Source organism: Carcharodon carcharias, chromosome 2 (assembly GCF_017639515.1).
Source record: "Carcharodon carcharias isolate sCarCar2 chromosome 2, sCarCar2.pri, whole genome shotgun sequence".
NCBI classification, from domain to species: Eukaryota; Metazoa; Chordata; class Chondrichthyes; order Lamniformes; family Lamnidae; genus Carcharodon; species Carcharodon carcharias.
The window spans coordinates 66,293,222-66,311,430 of record NC_054468.1 but is presented as its reverse complement, the minus strand read 5'-3'; the positions used below and the strand labels follow the sequence as shown (position 1 = coordinate 66,311,430).

Below are 18,209 nucleotides of genomic sequence, written 5' to 3'. Positions count from 1 at the left end.
CCACCTGTGGATGAGGTTTGCTAAAAAATCAAAAGGTCACCTGGTCTTTAAAATAAAATATGTTTAAATTAGTGGTCTAAGGGCCTTAATAGGCCTCTTAATTGTCGGCGGGCACACTGCCGATCCTCTCTCGCGGCCACCAACCGAAATATTGCACAAGTGCATGATGGCGTCAGGACGCTCACCTGATGTCATCACACACCATTTTACACCCGATCGGGTCGGGCATGTGCCCGCCCATGGGACATAAAATCCTGCCCCATATCCTGAGTCTTTCCACTACATCCTCAGTGACGCACTCTACCCAAAAGGAGAATAAGGGTGCATGTTTCATAACTGAAGCCATGCGTAACAGAATTGTATATTTGGTGCTCAAGAATTCTGTGCCAATTAAGACATTTAGTATTGGATTTTGCAGCATAAAATAAGCACAATTCTTTAACAATTCTCACAAAGCACTCAACAGATATACAAATAAATGATTAATTTACAACCACTCATCTAGGTATCTATCAGTATACATCAACATATACGTACCTCACTGACCAAGCAAATGGCATCCGGTACTTGGCTAACTTATTACAAAATTGCTTGTTAGTCTTTAGAATCTTCTGTGCGGTCTTGACAAGGAAACAGTTTTTAAAAAAATGACAAAGACCTTATGAGAAAACATGATAATACCATATCCTTAATTTAATTAGCATCTTTAGAATGAACATGTTTTCAATTCAGGTCATCTTTAGCCTTTGTAGTAGACCCACTCATTCATGAACAGAAACTGTTTGGGGTCATATTAATAATTTAACAACCATGCAGGAAGAGTTGTATTACTTATTGTTCGATTTATTAATAAAACATTACATAATATAAAGTATGTCTAAAGAATAATGAACAGTACAGAAATAAACAGGTACCTTGCTCGAGTCCGAGCTTTTAATGTAGGGTTCAGCACAGCTGGAAATGTTTCCCATTAGTACTTTTTCTATTTTTGCCACCAGCATGATGTCCATATGTGGGTTTGATACAGAGAAAATTGCCTAGATGTTAAATCATAATTCATAAATTAATTTCAATTTTCCCAGAGTGGAACAATTGTGCAAAGTTTTCATTTTGAAAAAAAAAACAGAAGAGATGGATAGGAGCTGCTACATTTTTTAATCATATGAACAATTTCAATGATGCACTTAATGTTGCAACATATGGCACAGAAGGAGGCCATTTGGCCCATTGAATCTATGCCAGATCTCTGTGGAGCAATCCAGCCAGTCCTATTGCCCTGCTCTATCTCTGCAGCCCGACGAGTTTATTTCCTACAAGTGCCCATCTTCATTTTGTCCAAGATGCCCAAGCTAAGTAATCATAAAGGGTCTTTTTCCTCTTTATTCTTTCACTCAATGTGGATGGCTCTGGCTAGGCCAGATTTCGTTGTCCATCGCTAATTGCCCTTGAGAAGGTGCTGGTGAGCTGCCATCTTGAACTGTTGCAGTCCACGTGGTGTAGGTACATTCACAGGGCTGTTAGGGAGGGAGTTCCAGGATTTTGACCCAGCAAGTGTGAAATAACGGCGCCTTAGTTCCAAATTAGGATGGTGTCTGGCTTGGATGAGAGCTTGCAAGTGGTGGTGTTCACATGCATCTGCTGCCCCTGTCCTTCTCAGTGGTGCAGGTCATGTGTTTAGAAGGTGCTGTTGAAGGAGCGTTCATGAGTTCCTGCAGTGCATCTTGTAGATGGTACACATTGCTGCTATTGTGCATCAATAGTGGAGAGAGAGAATGTTTAAACTGGTGGATGGGATGCCAGTCAAGTGGGTTGCTTTGTCCTGGATGGTATCACACTTCTTGAGTGTTGTTGGAGCTGCACTCATCCAGGTAAGTGGGGAGTATTCCAACCCACTCTCAATTTGTGCCTTGTTGATGGCTTTAGGGAGTCAGGAACTGAGTTACTCATTGCAGAATTCCCAGCCTCTGACCTGCTCTCGTAGCCAAAGTATTTATATGGCTTATGAAATATGGCAGAATTAATCAGGACTCCAACCAATGGATAGGAGTCAAGGAAATTTCAGTGGGGAGCCTGGGCAGATCCACCCCTGAGCCCCTTACCTCACTAATCAAAGGGGAATGGTTTCTGGAGGTCCAAGTCTTCCCTGGGAAACCGGTTCGTGTATCACTTGTTGGGCCCAGTGTTGAAAGTCAGCTTAGATTTATGGGCTTATTAAAGTCACCTGAATACAAGAGGTAGCAGGTACTGGAGGTTACTGATTAACATGCAGGAACAGCTTGGTAGAGAGCTATAGAGCTGTGCCACTCTGTTAGTGCGAACAATGGGTTTAAGCACAATCTGAATAGAAAGGAGACACTATCACTGACTGGCATTTGGTTTATTATTAGTGAATTTTTCTTCGTGGACATGTCCAGAATAATAAAATTTCATAGCTATTGTACTGATAGCATCAATAGCCACGGATTAATGAATGGTTCGATATCAGTCAATAACAGATTAAGGCCTAAATCCGATAATTAAACAACATGCATAGTTATATGCTCAAAGGACACAGAGACAATTCTTGAACCGCCTAAAGCAAGTGTTACTTAAATATAGTGCACCAAATGATTTACCCCATTGTTTTAAAGACATGACAGAATAACCGAGAATTAAACATTGCTTTCTGGCTCACCACATTTCCCAAATCCTACAATATAGCTGTGATCAAAAATAATGAGTTTGTTAGTGTTGGCTGGTTCAAGTAGCTGAGAGAGGAAACACCAGGAAGAGGTACAACAAAACAACTTTCATTTATATAACACCTCTTCATCTCCTAACAGACCAACAACAGCGGCATTCATAATGCAGCTTCAACTTGGCAGGTCGTCTCAAAGCACTTCACAAAAATTGACACTGATCCAAACGAAGAGATATTTGGAAGAGTAACTAAAAGTTTGATAGAAGATGTAGGTTTTAAGGGCAGTCTTAAAGGACGAAGGGATAGGTAGAAACATTCAGAGAAGGAATTCCAGAACTTAAAGATACACCTTCTGGCCACCTGATGATTTTCTCTTCTCACTTAAGATGGATTACTTTAGTGTCAAACTCAGATGCCAACCTAGCTAGATTTCAAATTCAAGATGTGTAATGGGATCTATACACACACTAGAAGGAAGAGGCTATATTCTATTTAAATGGGATTTAACACAAAATTCAAATTCAGCTAATGTAATGTTTGCAGACATTTTGTACTTTCTTTCAAGATGCCACATTAAAATATACACTGTTAAAAGAGACAGAAATAAATACAGCCAAGCACAGTATTTGAACCCATGACAACAATCCTGACAGACGAGACGGTTAACAATTATACTGCCAGATTTTTGTCTGTTTCCATGGGCAACCAAAGTAGGGAAAACATCTTGGCAGATGCAGTATTCAAAGAAGACAGCACAATCTGTCAAGATAGTTAAATGATTTTACACATGTTCAGGAGATCAATTAAATTTAGCTCCATCCAACATCATGGTAAATTGGAACAAATCCTTCTGCTACATATGATTTCCAATAACAATAAGAATTTTTGTACAAATTCATGATGAAAGATTTCACCATTTATTGTGCATATTAAAATTCACTACCAGTTTTTCCAGTTCTCGAGCATAAAATTCAACTCTTCTTCGTAGCACACACTAAACTACATTACTTGGTAGAGTATTATCAAATTATTTACATATATTTTAATTAACAGTACAACAGAAGACTATAAGTTGCATAGTAACAGCCCCTTAATGCCACTGAATCAGTACAAACTGCCTCTGATGAATGAAAATCAGCAAACAATAAATTAAAAATGCATAATTGACACGGGCCAGCATTTTTCTGTTGGTGAGCGGGGGGCGGGGTCCGCTCGCTGATACGTAAATTGACACGCGGTGATGTCGGGCAGGCATCCCAATGTCGCCACACGTCATTTAGATTTTCAGCTCGGTAGGTGTGCAGCCGAGTCTGCTGCGCGCCCGCCGAACTGTCAAAGGCCTATTAAGGCCATTTAAATAGTCATTAACTCAATTAAATGAGCTGCCTGTCCAACTTTAAGGTTGGCGGGCAGGCGAAGAGCTCAGGCGGCCTTTGCATTTATCGTGAAACTTCATCCACAGGCAGGATGAGGTTTCATGAAGTGTTTTAAAATCTAATAAATATTTTTACATTAATACTTTGACATGTCCCAGCTCATGTGAGTGTCACATGAGAGGACACGTTTCAAAAGTTTTTCTCTTCCTTTATTTAAACCTACACATGTCAAACGGATCTCTCTGAGCTACCTCTGTGCGCTCTTTCACGCACATTCATAAAAGAGCACAGGGAACCACTCAGGGAATCCCCCCTGCCTGCACAGGGAGTGCACAGTGCTTTCAGGTGAGCATCACGATGGGTAGGCCTTAATTGGCCTGCCCACATAAAATGGTGGCACATCCTCGATCGGGGGGCGCCGACTGGGTTCGCGCCCGCCTCCGCCTGTACAGCCCCCACTTCCCCCCGATGGGGGAAAATTTTCCCCATGGACACTAAATTAATCTCAGGCTTCTCTTGCAATTATTGCCCCGAGAAAGATTCAAAATTACAGTCCTGAGCATCAATGAATCAGCATCATGGAATCTGCACTTATTGGAGGTCATCTATCATTGTCTAAATTTGCACATCGCCCTAAAAAATGCTTGCAAGAGTGTTTAGAATCCACGTATATTTTTACATCAAAATAATGATGAATGTACCAGTAATTAGTGTTATAATATGCTTCTTGATGAATGCTGATTAAAGTAAAACAACCACAAATGGCCTTTAACTTGAAACCCATAGGTGTCAACTTCTGCCCACCAAAATCAGCATTAATAGGGTGGCAACAGCTTCCAAATAGGGCTGGTAGTCTGATTGCCTACACTTGGCTGCCACTGGGTGATTAAAATGTCTGCCTGTTCCAGTCAGCAGGATCCTTTAAATATGCACATTTGAATTTGATGATGTACATCGAAGTATGATTGCCTTTTTTGGGAAGACTGGTCACAGTTTGTGCTGTAGACACTCAGGGCAGTGTTTCTGGTAGTGTATCCTGAAGGGATCCCAAAAAAGTTGTTTTAAGTTACTGTTGTGTGGCCAGGAAGAGAAGCCAATGGAAAGGAAACTAGGTTTGATGTGTGAGGACAGTAACCTCCAGCACCCATTTTACACCTCTGCTGATGTTAAACTTCATCTCCCCAGTCTCTTTTTCGACATGCACCAAATGGAAAGGTGACGGCACTGGAAAATGTTCACACCTGCATAATGTGTAGTCAGTGCCATAACCAAAATAAAACTGTGATTATTTTAACATCTGCTCAATCCCAGACCCAGTGCAGGCACGCCATGAAGACTGTACATATGTGAGGAGAATAGTAATAGTGATTTAATTTGGGATTAACATATGAACTCTTGATTTGTTTTTGCTAATTTCTCTTTTTGTAAATTAGATAAGGAACTGTTTAACCTAATAGCTGTGCCCCTTCAGCATCATGGGCGGAATTTTCTGCCTGTCGGGCGGGTGGAGCTGGAGCGGCTGCGGGTGGGTGTGGACTCCATCAGCGCTTGCGATCGGGTCTGCACCACCATTTTGCACTGGTGGGCCAATTAAGGCCTGCCCAGCGCATTTCCGACTCCTGTGAATAGCGGGAGTGTTCGGGCTGCAGCAGGCGTGCACAGACCGCCGGGTCCAATGGTGACCCAGCAGTCTGTTTAAGGGAAGGCCTGGCAGCCTCCTGTAGGCTGCTCACAATGAGCACTTACAGGTCACAGCACAGGGGGTCGACTGAGCAGGGCACGCTGGAGGGAAGGGCAAAGGAGCAGGGCAGGCTGCAGGGTCTGCCACAGGAGCAGGGCACGCTGCAGGGTCTGCCACAGGAGCAGGGCAGGCTGCAGGGTCTGCCACAGGAGCAGGGCAGGCTGCAGGGTCTGCCACAGGAGCAGGGCACGCTGCAGGGTCTGCCACAGGAGCAGGGCAGGCTGCAGGGTCTGCCACAGGAGCAGGGCACGCTGCAGGGTCTGCCACAGGAGCAGGGCAGGCTGCAGGGTCTGTCACAGGAGCAGGGCAGGCTGCAGGGTCTGCCACAGGAGCAGGGCAGGCTGCAGGGTCTGCCACAGGAGCAGGGCACGCTGCAGGGTCTGCCACAGGAGCAGGGCATGCTGCAGGTTCTGCCACAGGAGCAGGGCAGGCTGCAGGGTCTGCCACAGGAGCAGGGCACGCTGCAGGGTCTGCCACAGGAGCAGGGCAGGCTGCAGGGTCTGCCACAGGAGCAGGGCAGGCTGCAGGGTCTGCCACAGGAGCAGGGCAGGCTGCAGGGTCTGCCACAGGAGCAGGGCAGGCTGCAGGGTCTGCCACAGGAGCAGGGCAGGCTGCAGGGTCTGCCACAGGAGCAGGGCATGCTGCAGGGTCTGCCACAGGAGCAGGGCTGGCTGCAGGGTCTGCCACAGGAGCAGGGCAGGCTGCAGGGTCTGCCACAGGAGCAGGGCAGGCTGCAGGGTAGGCCAATGGGGAGCCAATGCACCCCTCGTTTTTCTGGTGACTGCCTTGCCACCCTCCTTGAGGAGGTGGCAGCATGGCAGGAGGTGTTGGTCCCCCAAGATGGGAGGAGGTGGCCCTCCCACTTGACCAAACATGCCTGGGAGGAGGTGGCAGAGGTGGTGAAATCCCGCAACATGGTGTGGCACACCTGGATCCAGTGCTGTAAGCGCTTCAACGATTTGTTGTGCTCTGGAACGGTGAGTACCATGTTGGCATTGGGCATTTAACCCAACAGGTAGCCTTAGCCTTTGAAGCCCACAACACCACCCCACCCCCCCCGCCCCCCAAAGTCTTACTGTTGTGACTGCATTTCTTGTATGCTGGGTGGCCAAGCAGATAATGCTGATGCTTACATCAGCCTGAGTGGTTCATGAGAAGATGACTTCTCCCCCGCACCATGTGTCACACATGACTACTCTAGGGGCAACCTGCAGGAAATGCAGCTAGGTGCACACTCAGAACTCCAACACATGTCCTATTCATGGTGATGAGATGGTGGAAGGGAAGCCTCAACCATCTGTTGCCCTCGATGCTTACGTAGTTGCGCCCCCTTACTATGGGAGCAAAGACCATGTGTTTCCTAAAGTGATGGACGCAGAATGTGTTCAAGGTGGCCGTTGGGGAGGGTTGGGAGCAGCCGTACTATCTTTGTGTGATTGATCAGCAGTAGCAGGGAGAGGAGGCACTGGAGGCCTGAGATGGGCCACTGTGGTTGGGGTGCGGCGTGTGCGTGCAGAGTCCATGTGCAAATTGCCACAATGAATGGTCTCTGTTCTTCAGGAGAAGAATGCTAACAACGCGTCTGAGTTTTCGAGGGCTGGAGGCGGGCAGGCTCACTTAATGATATTAAGTTGCTTCGAACAGGAGGCCCTGGAGCTTGGGAGATGCCAAGTGCCCAGGTTAACTGGTGTCAGTGAGGCTGGGGTGGAACGGCCAGGTATTTGAGGCCAACAGTGAGATCCACTCTGTCTCCCAACATCCATAGCACTGACGATTGTTTAATTTGTTATTGTTGCAACACTGCTTGGTCACAGAGCGATAGAGTCAGACCTGTGGATCATAGAAAAAGGTCCTTCAGCCCTTCAAGGATGCACGGCTCAAACACCTTCCTAAGTCTCCTAATCCCATTTCCCAGCACTATCCCCAAGGCCTTGTATGCCATGGCATTGCAACTGCACATCCAAATACTTATTACATGTTAGGAGGGTTTCTGTGTCTACCATCCTTTCAGGCAGTGTGTTCCACATTCCCAACACACTGCCCACACTGTTTGGAGAGATCTCAGGGCCAATCATCTGACAGATTTAGTTGACTGCTTCCCTTGACAGTCGGAGCCTCCTTTGGCACTGCACCTCAGACATATTGAGGTAGCTGCTTCACCGCCTGTATACCCTGGCAGCAGGATAGTGGCGTCTTCGGTGGCCCCTTCCACCTTGGACCACCTCATGGCCCTGCACCCTTTGTACATTCACCTGTACTCCCAAAGGTGGCTCCCCTGGAGGCCGAATGTGCACTCCTGGCCTCCTCCTTATTCTAGCCCTCCCTTTCTCCTCAGAGGAACTGCCTCCAGTGGACATGTCAGAACTCATACCCAGGCTAAGGGGAGGCCTCCAGAAAGCTGCAGGCCCAATAAAGATTACTGACTGTAGAGTGCTGACCTGAAGGTTCAAAGTACACAGAAAGCTGCTGGAATTGGTTCTGAACTGCTGCAGATCACACAGGCAAGTTTAAAACACTTTCTGCAATAAATACTTCACAGGCTAGATTCACGACCTCACTAAGCCCTCTTATCCCGCCGGTGGATGAGGTTAATTAAGAAGTGTCTTACCTGCCTGCCCGTTGCACCCATGCACCGACCCAAAGATCACACGAGCGCCTGAAAATCGCCATCAATTGATGAATTAAGGGCCTTAACTAGCCTGTTAATTAATGAATGGCGCGCGGTGACGTCAGGACGCTCAACTGACATCACTGCGTTTCATTTTATGTGCTGACGTGCAGGGAACGACCCCCACATGTTAAGCAGAAAATCTGCCCCATGTCTGCATCATAATTACCAACAGGGTGCCAAGTTTGGGAAGTTGCATTTTGTGGTTATTTTGAAACACTTCACATTTAGGTAGTAAGTTATGTCATGTGGGAAGGATGATGGCTTCCATGGTTTCTTGCACTGAATGATACACGCATTGTGCTGGGATAGGGAAAGGGAAGGAGCAAATTGAGCTCTTAACATTTTCCATCTTTTATTCAGAGATATTGGCAATCCTAAATCAGATAAATCATCAGTAGATCCCATTATTAGATTTTCTATATACTTCCACAACTTCAGTATAATCATTAACCGGATATGTTGTACCATCACAGGCTGAATCTGTCTAACACGCCACTTCCATTATCCCTAATCTCTCTCCTGAGCCCTGAACCTGGGGCAGAACTTTGCTGTCGGTGTGCGGGTGCAGGCCCGACACACCGACACATAACATGACGTACGATGACGTTGGACGTCATTATGTGTCATTTCCACATTTCATTTGGTGGGCGTGCGCCAGAGGCCAAGACAAAAGCTATTAAACTTGTTAAGAACACAGTCCGTCCAACCTTAAGATTGGCAGGCAGGTGAAGAGGCCAAGCGACCTTCGTGTTTTTCAGGAAACCTCATCCACGGGCGGGATGAGGTTTCCTGAAGGTTTTATAAAATATTTAAATAAATTTTCCTAACCTCACAAACATGTCCCAGCTCATGTGACACATGAGGAAGCATGTTTAAATAAATGTGAACTTTATTTATTATAGTTATTTTATAACCCATTCAATCTCCCTGAGGCAGCTCTGTGCAGGAAAGAGCGCAGACCCCGACTCTTCCTCCTCCCCCCACCCATACAGGTAGTGCTAAGCGCTACTGGCCACGTATTACACTGGGTGGGCCCTAATTGGCCCGTCCACATAAAATGGCGGTGCTCAGCCGCCCCCACCTGCTCGCCAGAGGAAAAATTCTCCCCCTGAAGATGAGAAAATATCTTCTCAATATATTTTTTAAATGTTATCTGTAAATTCCATTCTACTTTTTCACAAGACATGTCACATTCTGCCGAAAGCAAAATGTTAAGCACAGCAACTTTTATATAAGCCAACCATAAACTCAGGGACACGAGCCACATCTTTATGCAGCACTATTATAACTTGCAAACATTGGAACATTATAAAAGCACCAATGAGCTTTAAGCAACCCTTAAGAAAAATGCAAGCTTTTAAGACAATAACATCTAACTATACATTAGTTTTAAGGTAATCGCAACTGGTTTTCACCATCCAGCTACAGAATCAACTCACATTCAATCTGTTAGAATCCAGAAATTTATGAAATGTAACAGAAACACACATCATAGTACCTTTTTTGGGTATTGTAACCACCCTTCAGGGAATATTTGTAACTGGGGCTCCTCAAATTTTTCTCCCCCAGCTGTTTTCACAGGAGAATTTTTTTTCCCTCCATTTTCTGTCATAGACAATGAACCAGAAAGCAGCTGCCTGACATTGTCATGATTTAAATCCACGTGAAAATCTGCAGATATTTTTCTGTTTTCTCGAGTATCAAAGAGAGCAAGGCTGATGAAGAATGGCTCAACCTATACAAAATAAAACAGGTTAAAAGTTTCTGTTTACAATGCATTAAGCATGAAATACGTAACTGCTCAACATTGCCATTAAAATCTAAATCAATCAAGAAAAACTTTGTGCTCCCTCCTCCTTTACCTGCCAATTCTTTAAGGCACTGACTGTCTGCTAGGATATGGTTCCATATTTACCATTCTATACTTTTCCAAAGTGGGTATTTTTTTTGTGTGCGACACCATGAACACCAGCGAGTTAATGTATTGTGGAGAACATCAGAGCAGAAAATAATCCGCACTTAACCTGCCAACTATTGAAAATCCAGCCAACTATTTCTGCATCAGCTGAGAAGTGATTCAACACAGATCAAAAACTGAATCAGGGAATGGCATATAGCTCAATAAGATATTACACAGCACATTTACCCACTCTGATATCAGGGAAGCTAAAACTCAAATAATGGCTTAACATATTTTTCATAATAAGATTTAGAGTTAAATCTTTCCAGAAGAAAATGTCTAGTAGAATGCAATTTGTGCAGATGTAATTATTTAATGCAGAAAAGATCGAAAATGAAGCCGACTCATAGGATAACGACTGCCCTGTAAGCACAGAACAACTCATAAAAACTAACTGGATAATTAACCTGGATTCAGTAATGATGGAGTAGGTTCTTACATTGGTTAGCTGACCACCTTCAGTATCACTGACACAAGCCTGAAGATTTAAGAGAAGAGATCTGCATGTCACCATAATCCGCTTGCCCAGCTTCTGTTCATAAGGCTTCAATGATGGTTCATTCAGCGAAAAATCTGACTTCTGCGTTTTGAGGATCTGCAAAGATAATGTGTACATATCGTGCAGAGATATACATGTCTTCAGAGAATGAAAGTTTTTTAGAAGTCATATATTAGCAGAAATAACATTGTTATTGCTGATCTCCATTAAAAGGGCCATCTCACCTACACAGCTTCTCTTCAAGAAAAACTTTTTTTTTGGTTTTGCTTTATTCATTTCTATTCATTTTCTGTGTCTTTTTTGTTTAAACTGGGGATGCTGATGAGATTACAGGGAGTTACAGGGTTGGAAACTAAGTTGTCAAGTGTTCATTTCATCAACTCAAATTGGTATTTTAAAAGTCTCAACTCTCTGACGATGGCAAGGATCCAATACGAAATTAAATCATCAATTTTAATATAATCATCAGTAACTCAAGACTATCCAGGTAATGACAGAAATATTGAATAATTACTTTGCTTCATTATTTTTCAAGGAGACTAATGAGGTGAACATGACATTGAATGAAGAGATTTTTAAAAAGTATAAAGATATTTAAGGTGGGTAGATAATTGATAAAGCAATCAAACTTAACGCAGGACAAAACCCCTGTTCCAAATGAATTGCATTTTCACATATTAAAATAAGTTAAGATAAAGCTACCAAAGATACTATGACATATATATTTTAAAAATGTTAGATCAAGGAATTGAGTTAGGTAACTATGGGAAGAATTTTCCCCCAATTAAGGCCTGCCCAGCATGACATCCACCAGGAAGTGCTATGCGCTCCCTGTGCGGGCAGGAGGGGGATTCCCTCAGCCGAGAGTGGGCTCTTTCATGCATGCGCACGAAAGAGCGGACTCATCTCCCTGAGGCTAAGTGCTGCCTCAGGGAGATCGGCCCTAAATTTTAAAATGGTAAATGTACAAACATAAAATTTCCCCGACATGTCCCCTTATGTGACACTGTCACATGAGTTGGGACATGTCCATCACTTTTAATGAAGTTTTTATTAAATTTTTTAAAACCCCTATGAAACCGCATCCCGCCCGTGGATGAGGTTTTATGCTTTTTCTGAAGCCCGCCAGAACTTCTGGCCTGCCCGCCAAATATAAGATTTGATGGGCAGATCCATGAATTACTTGAATTAGTTTTTAAATGGCTTCAATAGGCTGTTGACAGGTCGGCGGGCGCACAGCTGATTTGGCTGCAACCCCGCCAACCTGAAAATTGAAATGACGCAGGGTGACATCGGAGGTTCCGCCCAACATCATCCCGTGTCATTTTATGTGTTGGCGAGCAGGCCCTGCCTCTCGCTTGCCGACCTAAATATCCTGGCCTTTAGACCAGTTAGATTAAGACCGGTGGTGGAAAGGATAATAGAATAATTAAAGATGAACCAAAAAAAATCAAAAGAAATAAAAATACAGTAACAGGGTAGTCAGAACAGATTTTAAAAACTGTATTCAATTCTTTGAAGATGATACAGGAGGAGTAGGCAAGAATTATGTATCAGATGGAAGATATCTGGATTTTCAAAAGGCCTTTGAGAAGGTATGTTAACAAGATTCAAGGTGAAGGTCAGAGCATGTGGAGTCAGAAAACAAGCAGAATAGACAGCAAGTTAGCTAGAGAACAGAAAATATGAGTTGGTGTTAAGAATCAATAATAAAAACAGAAAATACAGAAAATACTCAGCAGGTCAGGCCATGTACATGGAGAGAAACAGGTTTAACGTTGCAAATCGATGATGACCCTTGACTTAAAACATTGTCCAGAATTTTGCCAGGCCAACAGGGGTTACACTCACTGGTTGGTGAACTGGCGGGGTTCCTTGGGGGAGGCCCAATGGAAATCAGCCACCATTGGATCTTCCCAGCCACGGATTGAGACCCCTGGTGAAAGAGGACCCACCCTTCAAGAGCTGTTGGCCAATCAGAGCCAGCAGCTCATCATTGCCGCCAGCACCAGTGGGAATGGTGACTGCTGGCACACTGCACCCATTCTAGATCCCGGACCATGTAAGGACACCAGGTCACAGGTAAGTGAAGGCAGGATGGGGGTCATGGGGTGGGGGGGTGGGGAGTGGCTTTCAGTGCTGTGGTTGCATACAGAGTACCTGATTGTGAGGACCACCACTCCACCACTCCACGCGCCTGCCAAAACCCAGGAGACCACTGGCAAACCAGAAAGGTTTAGCTGGGTGGCCATCTGAGGGTGCAGAAGACCCATGTGGCTTCCATTTAATCACTGAGCCATCAGTAAATTGCAGTATGGGATAATGGGTGTCAATTGGCTCATTAATGAGCCTAATTGACATCCTGCCGCTAGTGGCCAAGTATCCCACATCAGTGCCATCCATCCTCTGACTTAATCGCAGGAGGATTTCCTGCTGCTGGGTGATTGACACAGGGCCTCTCCCGTGATTAAGTAGGCCTGGTCACCAGTGTTCCCACCATGATTGGCCACATAAAATCTGCCCCTTTAACTCTGTTTCTCTTTCCATAGATGTTGCCTGACTTGATGAGTATGTCCAACATTTCCTGTTTTTATTTCAGATTTCCAGCATTTATAGTAGTTTGCTTTTGTATTAGGTAAGAATAGCTACCCGAACTGGCAAAAAGTGGGAATAGTGTTCCCCAAAGATGGATGTTTGGACCACAATTGTACACAATTTACATAAACAATTTTGACCTGGGAATCACAAGTACAATTTCAAATTGGGGATATAGTAAATACTGAGCCAGACTGCAATAAAATACAAGAAAACATGAATAAAATTGCAGAATTGGTATGTAACTAACAAATGGGGCAGTATTTTCTGCCCTGTATACTGATGTGTTAGGAAACAGGGAGGGCATTTAATCAAGCAGGAAAGTGGCAGGTGAGCACCCCACCACCTTCTCACTTCCATCCCAATTACATTCGTGGCAGGAAGGCCCGTCGTCAATCTTCCTCCCCCACTGCCAATTCAAGCCTTTACATGAGCAATGAATAACCACTTAAGGGCCTCATCCCCCTGCCGCAAGGATTAAACCATCTGCGGGAATGTCTTTCACCACATGGGAAGCACAAGAAGTAAACCTGTGCAGGTTGCTTGTCATCTCCTGGGTGGGGACGGGTGGGAGTGGGGGTGGTTCAAAGGACCCAGCATCAGGAAGGGAGGGGGGCACTGAGAGCCAACCCCTGCTCTTGCTGCCGACCCTCTCTACACCCCCCCATGACCCTCATCTCACGAATCCCTTCCTGCCATTTCTTACCTCTGACCCTGGTCACTCCATAATCCTGGGTCACTGGTGGCTGTTGTTCCAGCAGCAGCCACCACATTTCCAGTGCTGCTGCAGAGCAAAAGAGCTGCCAGCCTTTCATTGGCTCCTGATCCCAGGAAAAGGCCTGCGGTAGCCTTTCAACTGCCTGATTGGCTCATGGTTTGGTGGGCCTTCCCCCATAGAGACAATGCAGGTCTAGAACTATGTCACCTTCACAAGATTCCATCCATGAATTTCAATATAGGTAAATGTGAGGTGATACATTTTGAAAGGAAGAAAACATGCTGGTCAACTGTTTAGATAATAAAAATCTTAAGTGGGATAGAACAGCAAAGAATTCTAAGGATAATAAGTCACCAAAATCTGTCCTCTTTAAAATAGGGGGTTAGTGCTGCAAAGCTAATACTGTAAATGGAGCCGAAATAACATGTTTCATAAAGGACCTTTTCATCAATAAGAGTTACACAAACCACAAAGTCTTGATGCAGGTTAATAAGGCCATAAAAGAGCACGCCAGGCACTAGAGGGATAGCATTGAAAAGCATGGAAGTTATGTTAGATTTGCATTGAACATTGGTTAAACCACTTTGGAATACTGTGCACAGTTCTGGTCTTCATGTTATAAAAAGTATATAGAAGGTGCAAAAAAGGTCCACATGAAAATTACCTGAACAGGTAAGGCTGAACAGGTATGTACTTATCAGGTAAGGCTGAACAGGTTGCAAGTTTGTTCTCTAGGAAGGATAAAGTTGAATGTTGACCTGGGAGAGGTCTTTCAGATTATGAAAGGGTTTGACAGAATAGATGTAAAGATGATGTTTCCACTTGTGGAAGAGATCAGAACTACGGATCATCAATACTAGGTGGTCATTGGTAAATTCAGTTGGAATTCAGGGAATTCTTTATCCAGAGTGTGAGAAGAATGTGGAACTCGCCAACACATGGGGCAGAAAATTACGCTTGGTATGTGGGCGGCGCGAAATAAAGCGCATTGACACGGGCCGAGCATGCCAACGTCAACATGCATTCCCGGGATAGTTAGGTCAGCATGCATGCACCAGAGCCAGAAGCGGGCACCCCGACAATTATAAGGCCCATTAAGTAAATAATTGCTTGGAATTTTTATTGTCCATTCAAACTAACAGTTGACGAGCAGGCAAAAAGGCCAAGCAGCCTTTGCATTTTGTAGGAAACCTCATCCCCAGGCGGGATAAGGTTTCCTAAAGCAAATAAAAATAAAATAAAAATTTAACACTTGAATTAAAAACATGTCCCTGCTCAGGTGACCGAGTCACATGAGGGGACATGTTTTATAACATTTTTATTTTCCTTTTTTTTAAAAAACAGTGCTTTATCTCCCTGATGCCTCAGGAAGATTGAAATGCTCTTTCGTGCGCATGCGCGAAGTTCGCGCTTGGCCCGCTCACCCTCCTCCCCCTCCCGCCGCCCACACAGGCAGCGCTGAGTGTTGCCGCTCACATTCCACACTGGCCCCACGTAAAATTGTGGTGCGGTCCTGATCGCGGGCAGCGGTTGGCTTCCCGACCTCCCCTGCCCGCCCCCGCCAAGAGCAACATTCTGCCCATGGAGTAGTTGAGATAAAGAGCATTGATGCATTTAAGGGAAAACTAGATAAACATGAGGGAGAAAGGAATCCAAGGATATGCCAATGGGATTAGATGTAGTAGGGCAGGAAGAGGCTCACGTGGAGCATAAATGGCAGCATAGACAAGCTGGGCCGAACAGCCTTTCTCTGTGCTGCAGACTCTTTGCAATTCCATATAACTCACAATTTTGCAATCTCATACAGTAAGGTCATAAGGATTATTGGTGCGATAAAAGAAAATTCACACTGGGCAGTAGATAGTGCACTTTTGAGGTTGAGGTTAAAGGAAATTGTTCAGACCGAGAAGAGATCACTTTCATTTTTGTTTCTCTATGCTAGGGAAAAATGTCCAATTCTGCACTGTGAGAATAAAAAGTCACCAAAACCTGTAAAACCTGTTCTCTATAAAAATAGGGGTTGGTGGGGGGGTGGGGGGTCATGCTGCAAAGTGAATACTGTAAATGGAGCCAAAATAACACATTTCAGAAAGGACCCTTTAATTAATAATAATAATTAGCAATGATAATTCAGCTGCCTCACATTGTTGGCCACAGTGCTTTTGTTATCAGCACTCAATTTAAAAAATATATACTAAATGAGACAGACAGCCACATAAAAGAAAAAGGATGTTAAATGGGATTTGTTTTAAATGATTTTCATGGTGAGACTCCATTTTCGGAGTACTTTCTGTTTCACACGTACACAGAACAATCAGGTAGAGAAATGGGGGCTGGAATGTACCACAGACAATGGTGAAACAGTCATGCAAACATAAAGACCATCTGTTCTTGGTTTCCTATTAGTGGCCAATGTAAGTGCTTGAGAGGAAGTGGTGGTGATCACAGAATCTTAACAGCATAGAAGGAGACCATTCGGCCCATCATGTCTGCACCGGATCTCCAGTTGAGCATTATGACCTAATGCCATTGCCCTGCTTTTTCCTCGTATCCCTGCACATTGTTTCTATTCAAATAATCATCTAATGCCCCCTTGAATGCCTCAATTTTTCAAGTCCTTCTTAGTATTTGTAATTTCTCTTACCAGGCAGCATCCTAACGAATCTGTGTTGTATTGTCTTAAATGTTTTAAAATTATTTATTTATTAACAGTTCTACTAATCTGAAATGAGGCTGCGAATCTATGCCCTCAAACCCCTCTGCCCTTCCACAATACTGGGGAGAACATCTCATATCTTCTTCAAAATATTGTTGATTTGGGGTCTTTTAAATCATAGGAGAGTGCAGATGGGGCTTTGGTTTAAAGTCTGTTGCAAAAGGTGACACTTCTGACAGTGTAGTGCTCCCTCAGTACTGCACCAAGTTGTGAACTTGGATCATTTGCTCAAGTCTCCTGAGTGGGATTTGAACCCATAACCTTCTGACTCAGAGGGGAGAGAATGCAATCAATTGAATGTGTTTCGTCCTTGGGAGACCTGCTAGTTTTGGCATCCCTTATCCCTTCAAATCACTAGCATTATGTCTGACAGGGACAGGGGTGGGGTTTGGGGGGGATTGGGGGGTGGGGGGGGGGGTGTGGTGCAGTGGTGGGTGGGTAGTGGAACTGACGGGGAGAGTTGTAGATATCCCAGATTGACAACACTCAGTTTTATGGCAATTTGTGCATCACACTGGGAGGAAGGGTGATGTGATTAAAGAAAGAATTAAATAGGATCTGACAAAGAGAAAAATAATCAAGCAGGAAAAAAAATAAGAAATACAAGGAAAGAAATGGAAAGAGAATGTCAATGCAAGTGATATTTACTGGAAGGACATCAGCAGAACAAAAGCTAGCAAAAGAAATATGTAATAAGAGGTGAAGGATAACACAACTGAAGGACAAGAAAGTGGGTTCAAAACAGAACCACAAGTGAAATAAGTTGAGAGGCAGGAGTTGCTGTGGCCCATGAAGAAACATACTTCTTTGAAAGTGCTAAAGTAAAATAACATGCTCACTTAATACTAAACTGCAAGTTTCACTCCTTAATTTTCTCCCAAAAACAATAGGTTTATGCTTCATCCATGTGGCCACACTTTATGCATCAGTCTTGGCAGCAGATGCAGCAAATTACCCCATTGTGGAACATCAAACTACAATGGCCATGGGCTCACCCAACGCACAAGATAATAACTCAGAGCTGTTTCTACATTTTAAGTCATGTATCGGATGGTGAATGAAAGCTTGCTGATTTTTTTTCCTTCTCATCACTTTTAGTGTTTAAGCCACACATTAATTAAAACTAAACATTAATACTCAATAAAATATTAATGCATGGACTGCAATGAGTTTGTGATTGTATTTTCCCCACACTGTTGTCCACCATAATCTATGAACATCTGGTATAAACAAGCATAATTAATTGGAATGGT

General features: G+C 44.1%; 1 protein-coding gene across 2 annotated transcripts in view; it reads right to left on the bottom strand.

The window, feature by feature from the left end:
- dock10 (dedicator of cytokinesis 10) overlaps positions 1-18,209 on the bottom strand; it is a 377,754-nt gene that overhangs the window by 135,911 nt on the left and 223,634 nt on the right. For both annotated transcript variants that reach the window (XM_041212097.1, XM_041212105.1), the window contains exons 11-14: positions 10,868-11,023; positions 9,967-10,203; positions 915-1,037; positions 538-620 (exon numbers count right to left, since the gene is read on the bottom strand). In XM_041212097.1, coding sequence (XP_041068031.1) covers positions 538-620; positions 915-1,037; positions 9,967-10,203; positions 10,868-11,023 — 599 coding nt within the window. The remainder of the gene's footprint in view (positions 1-537; positions 621-914; positions 1,038-9,966; positions 10,204-10,867; positions 11,024-18,209) is intronic.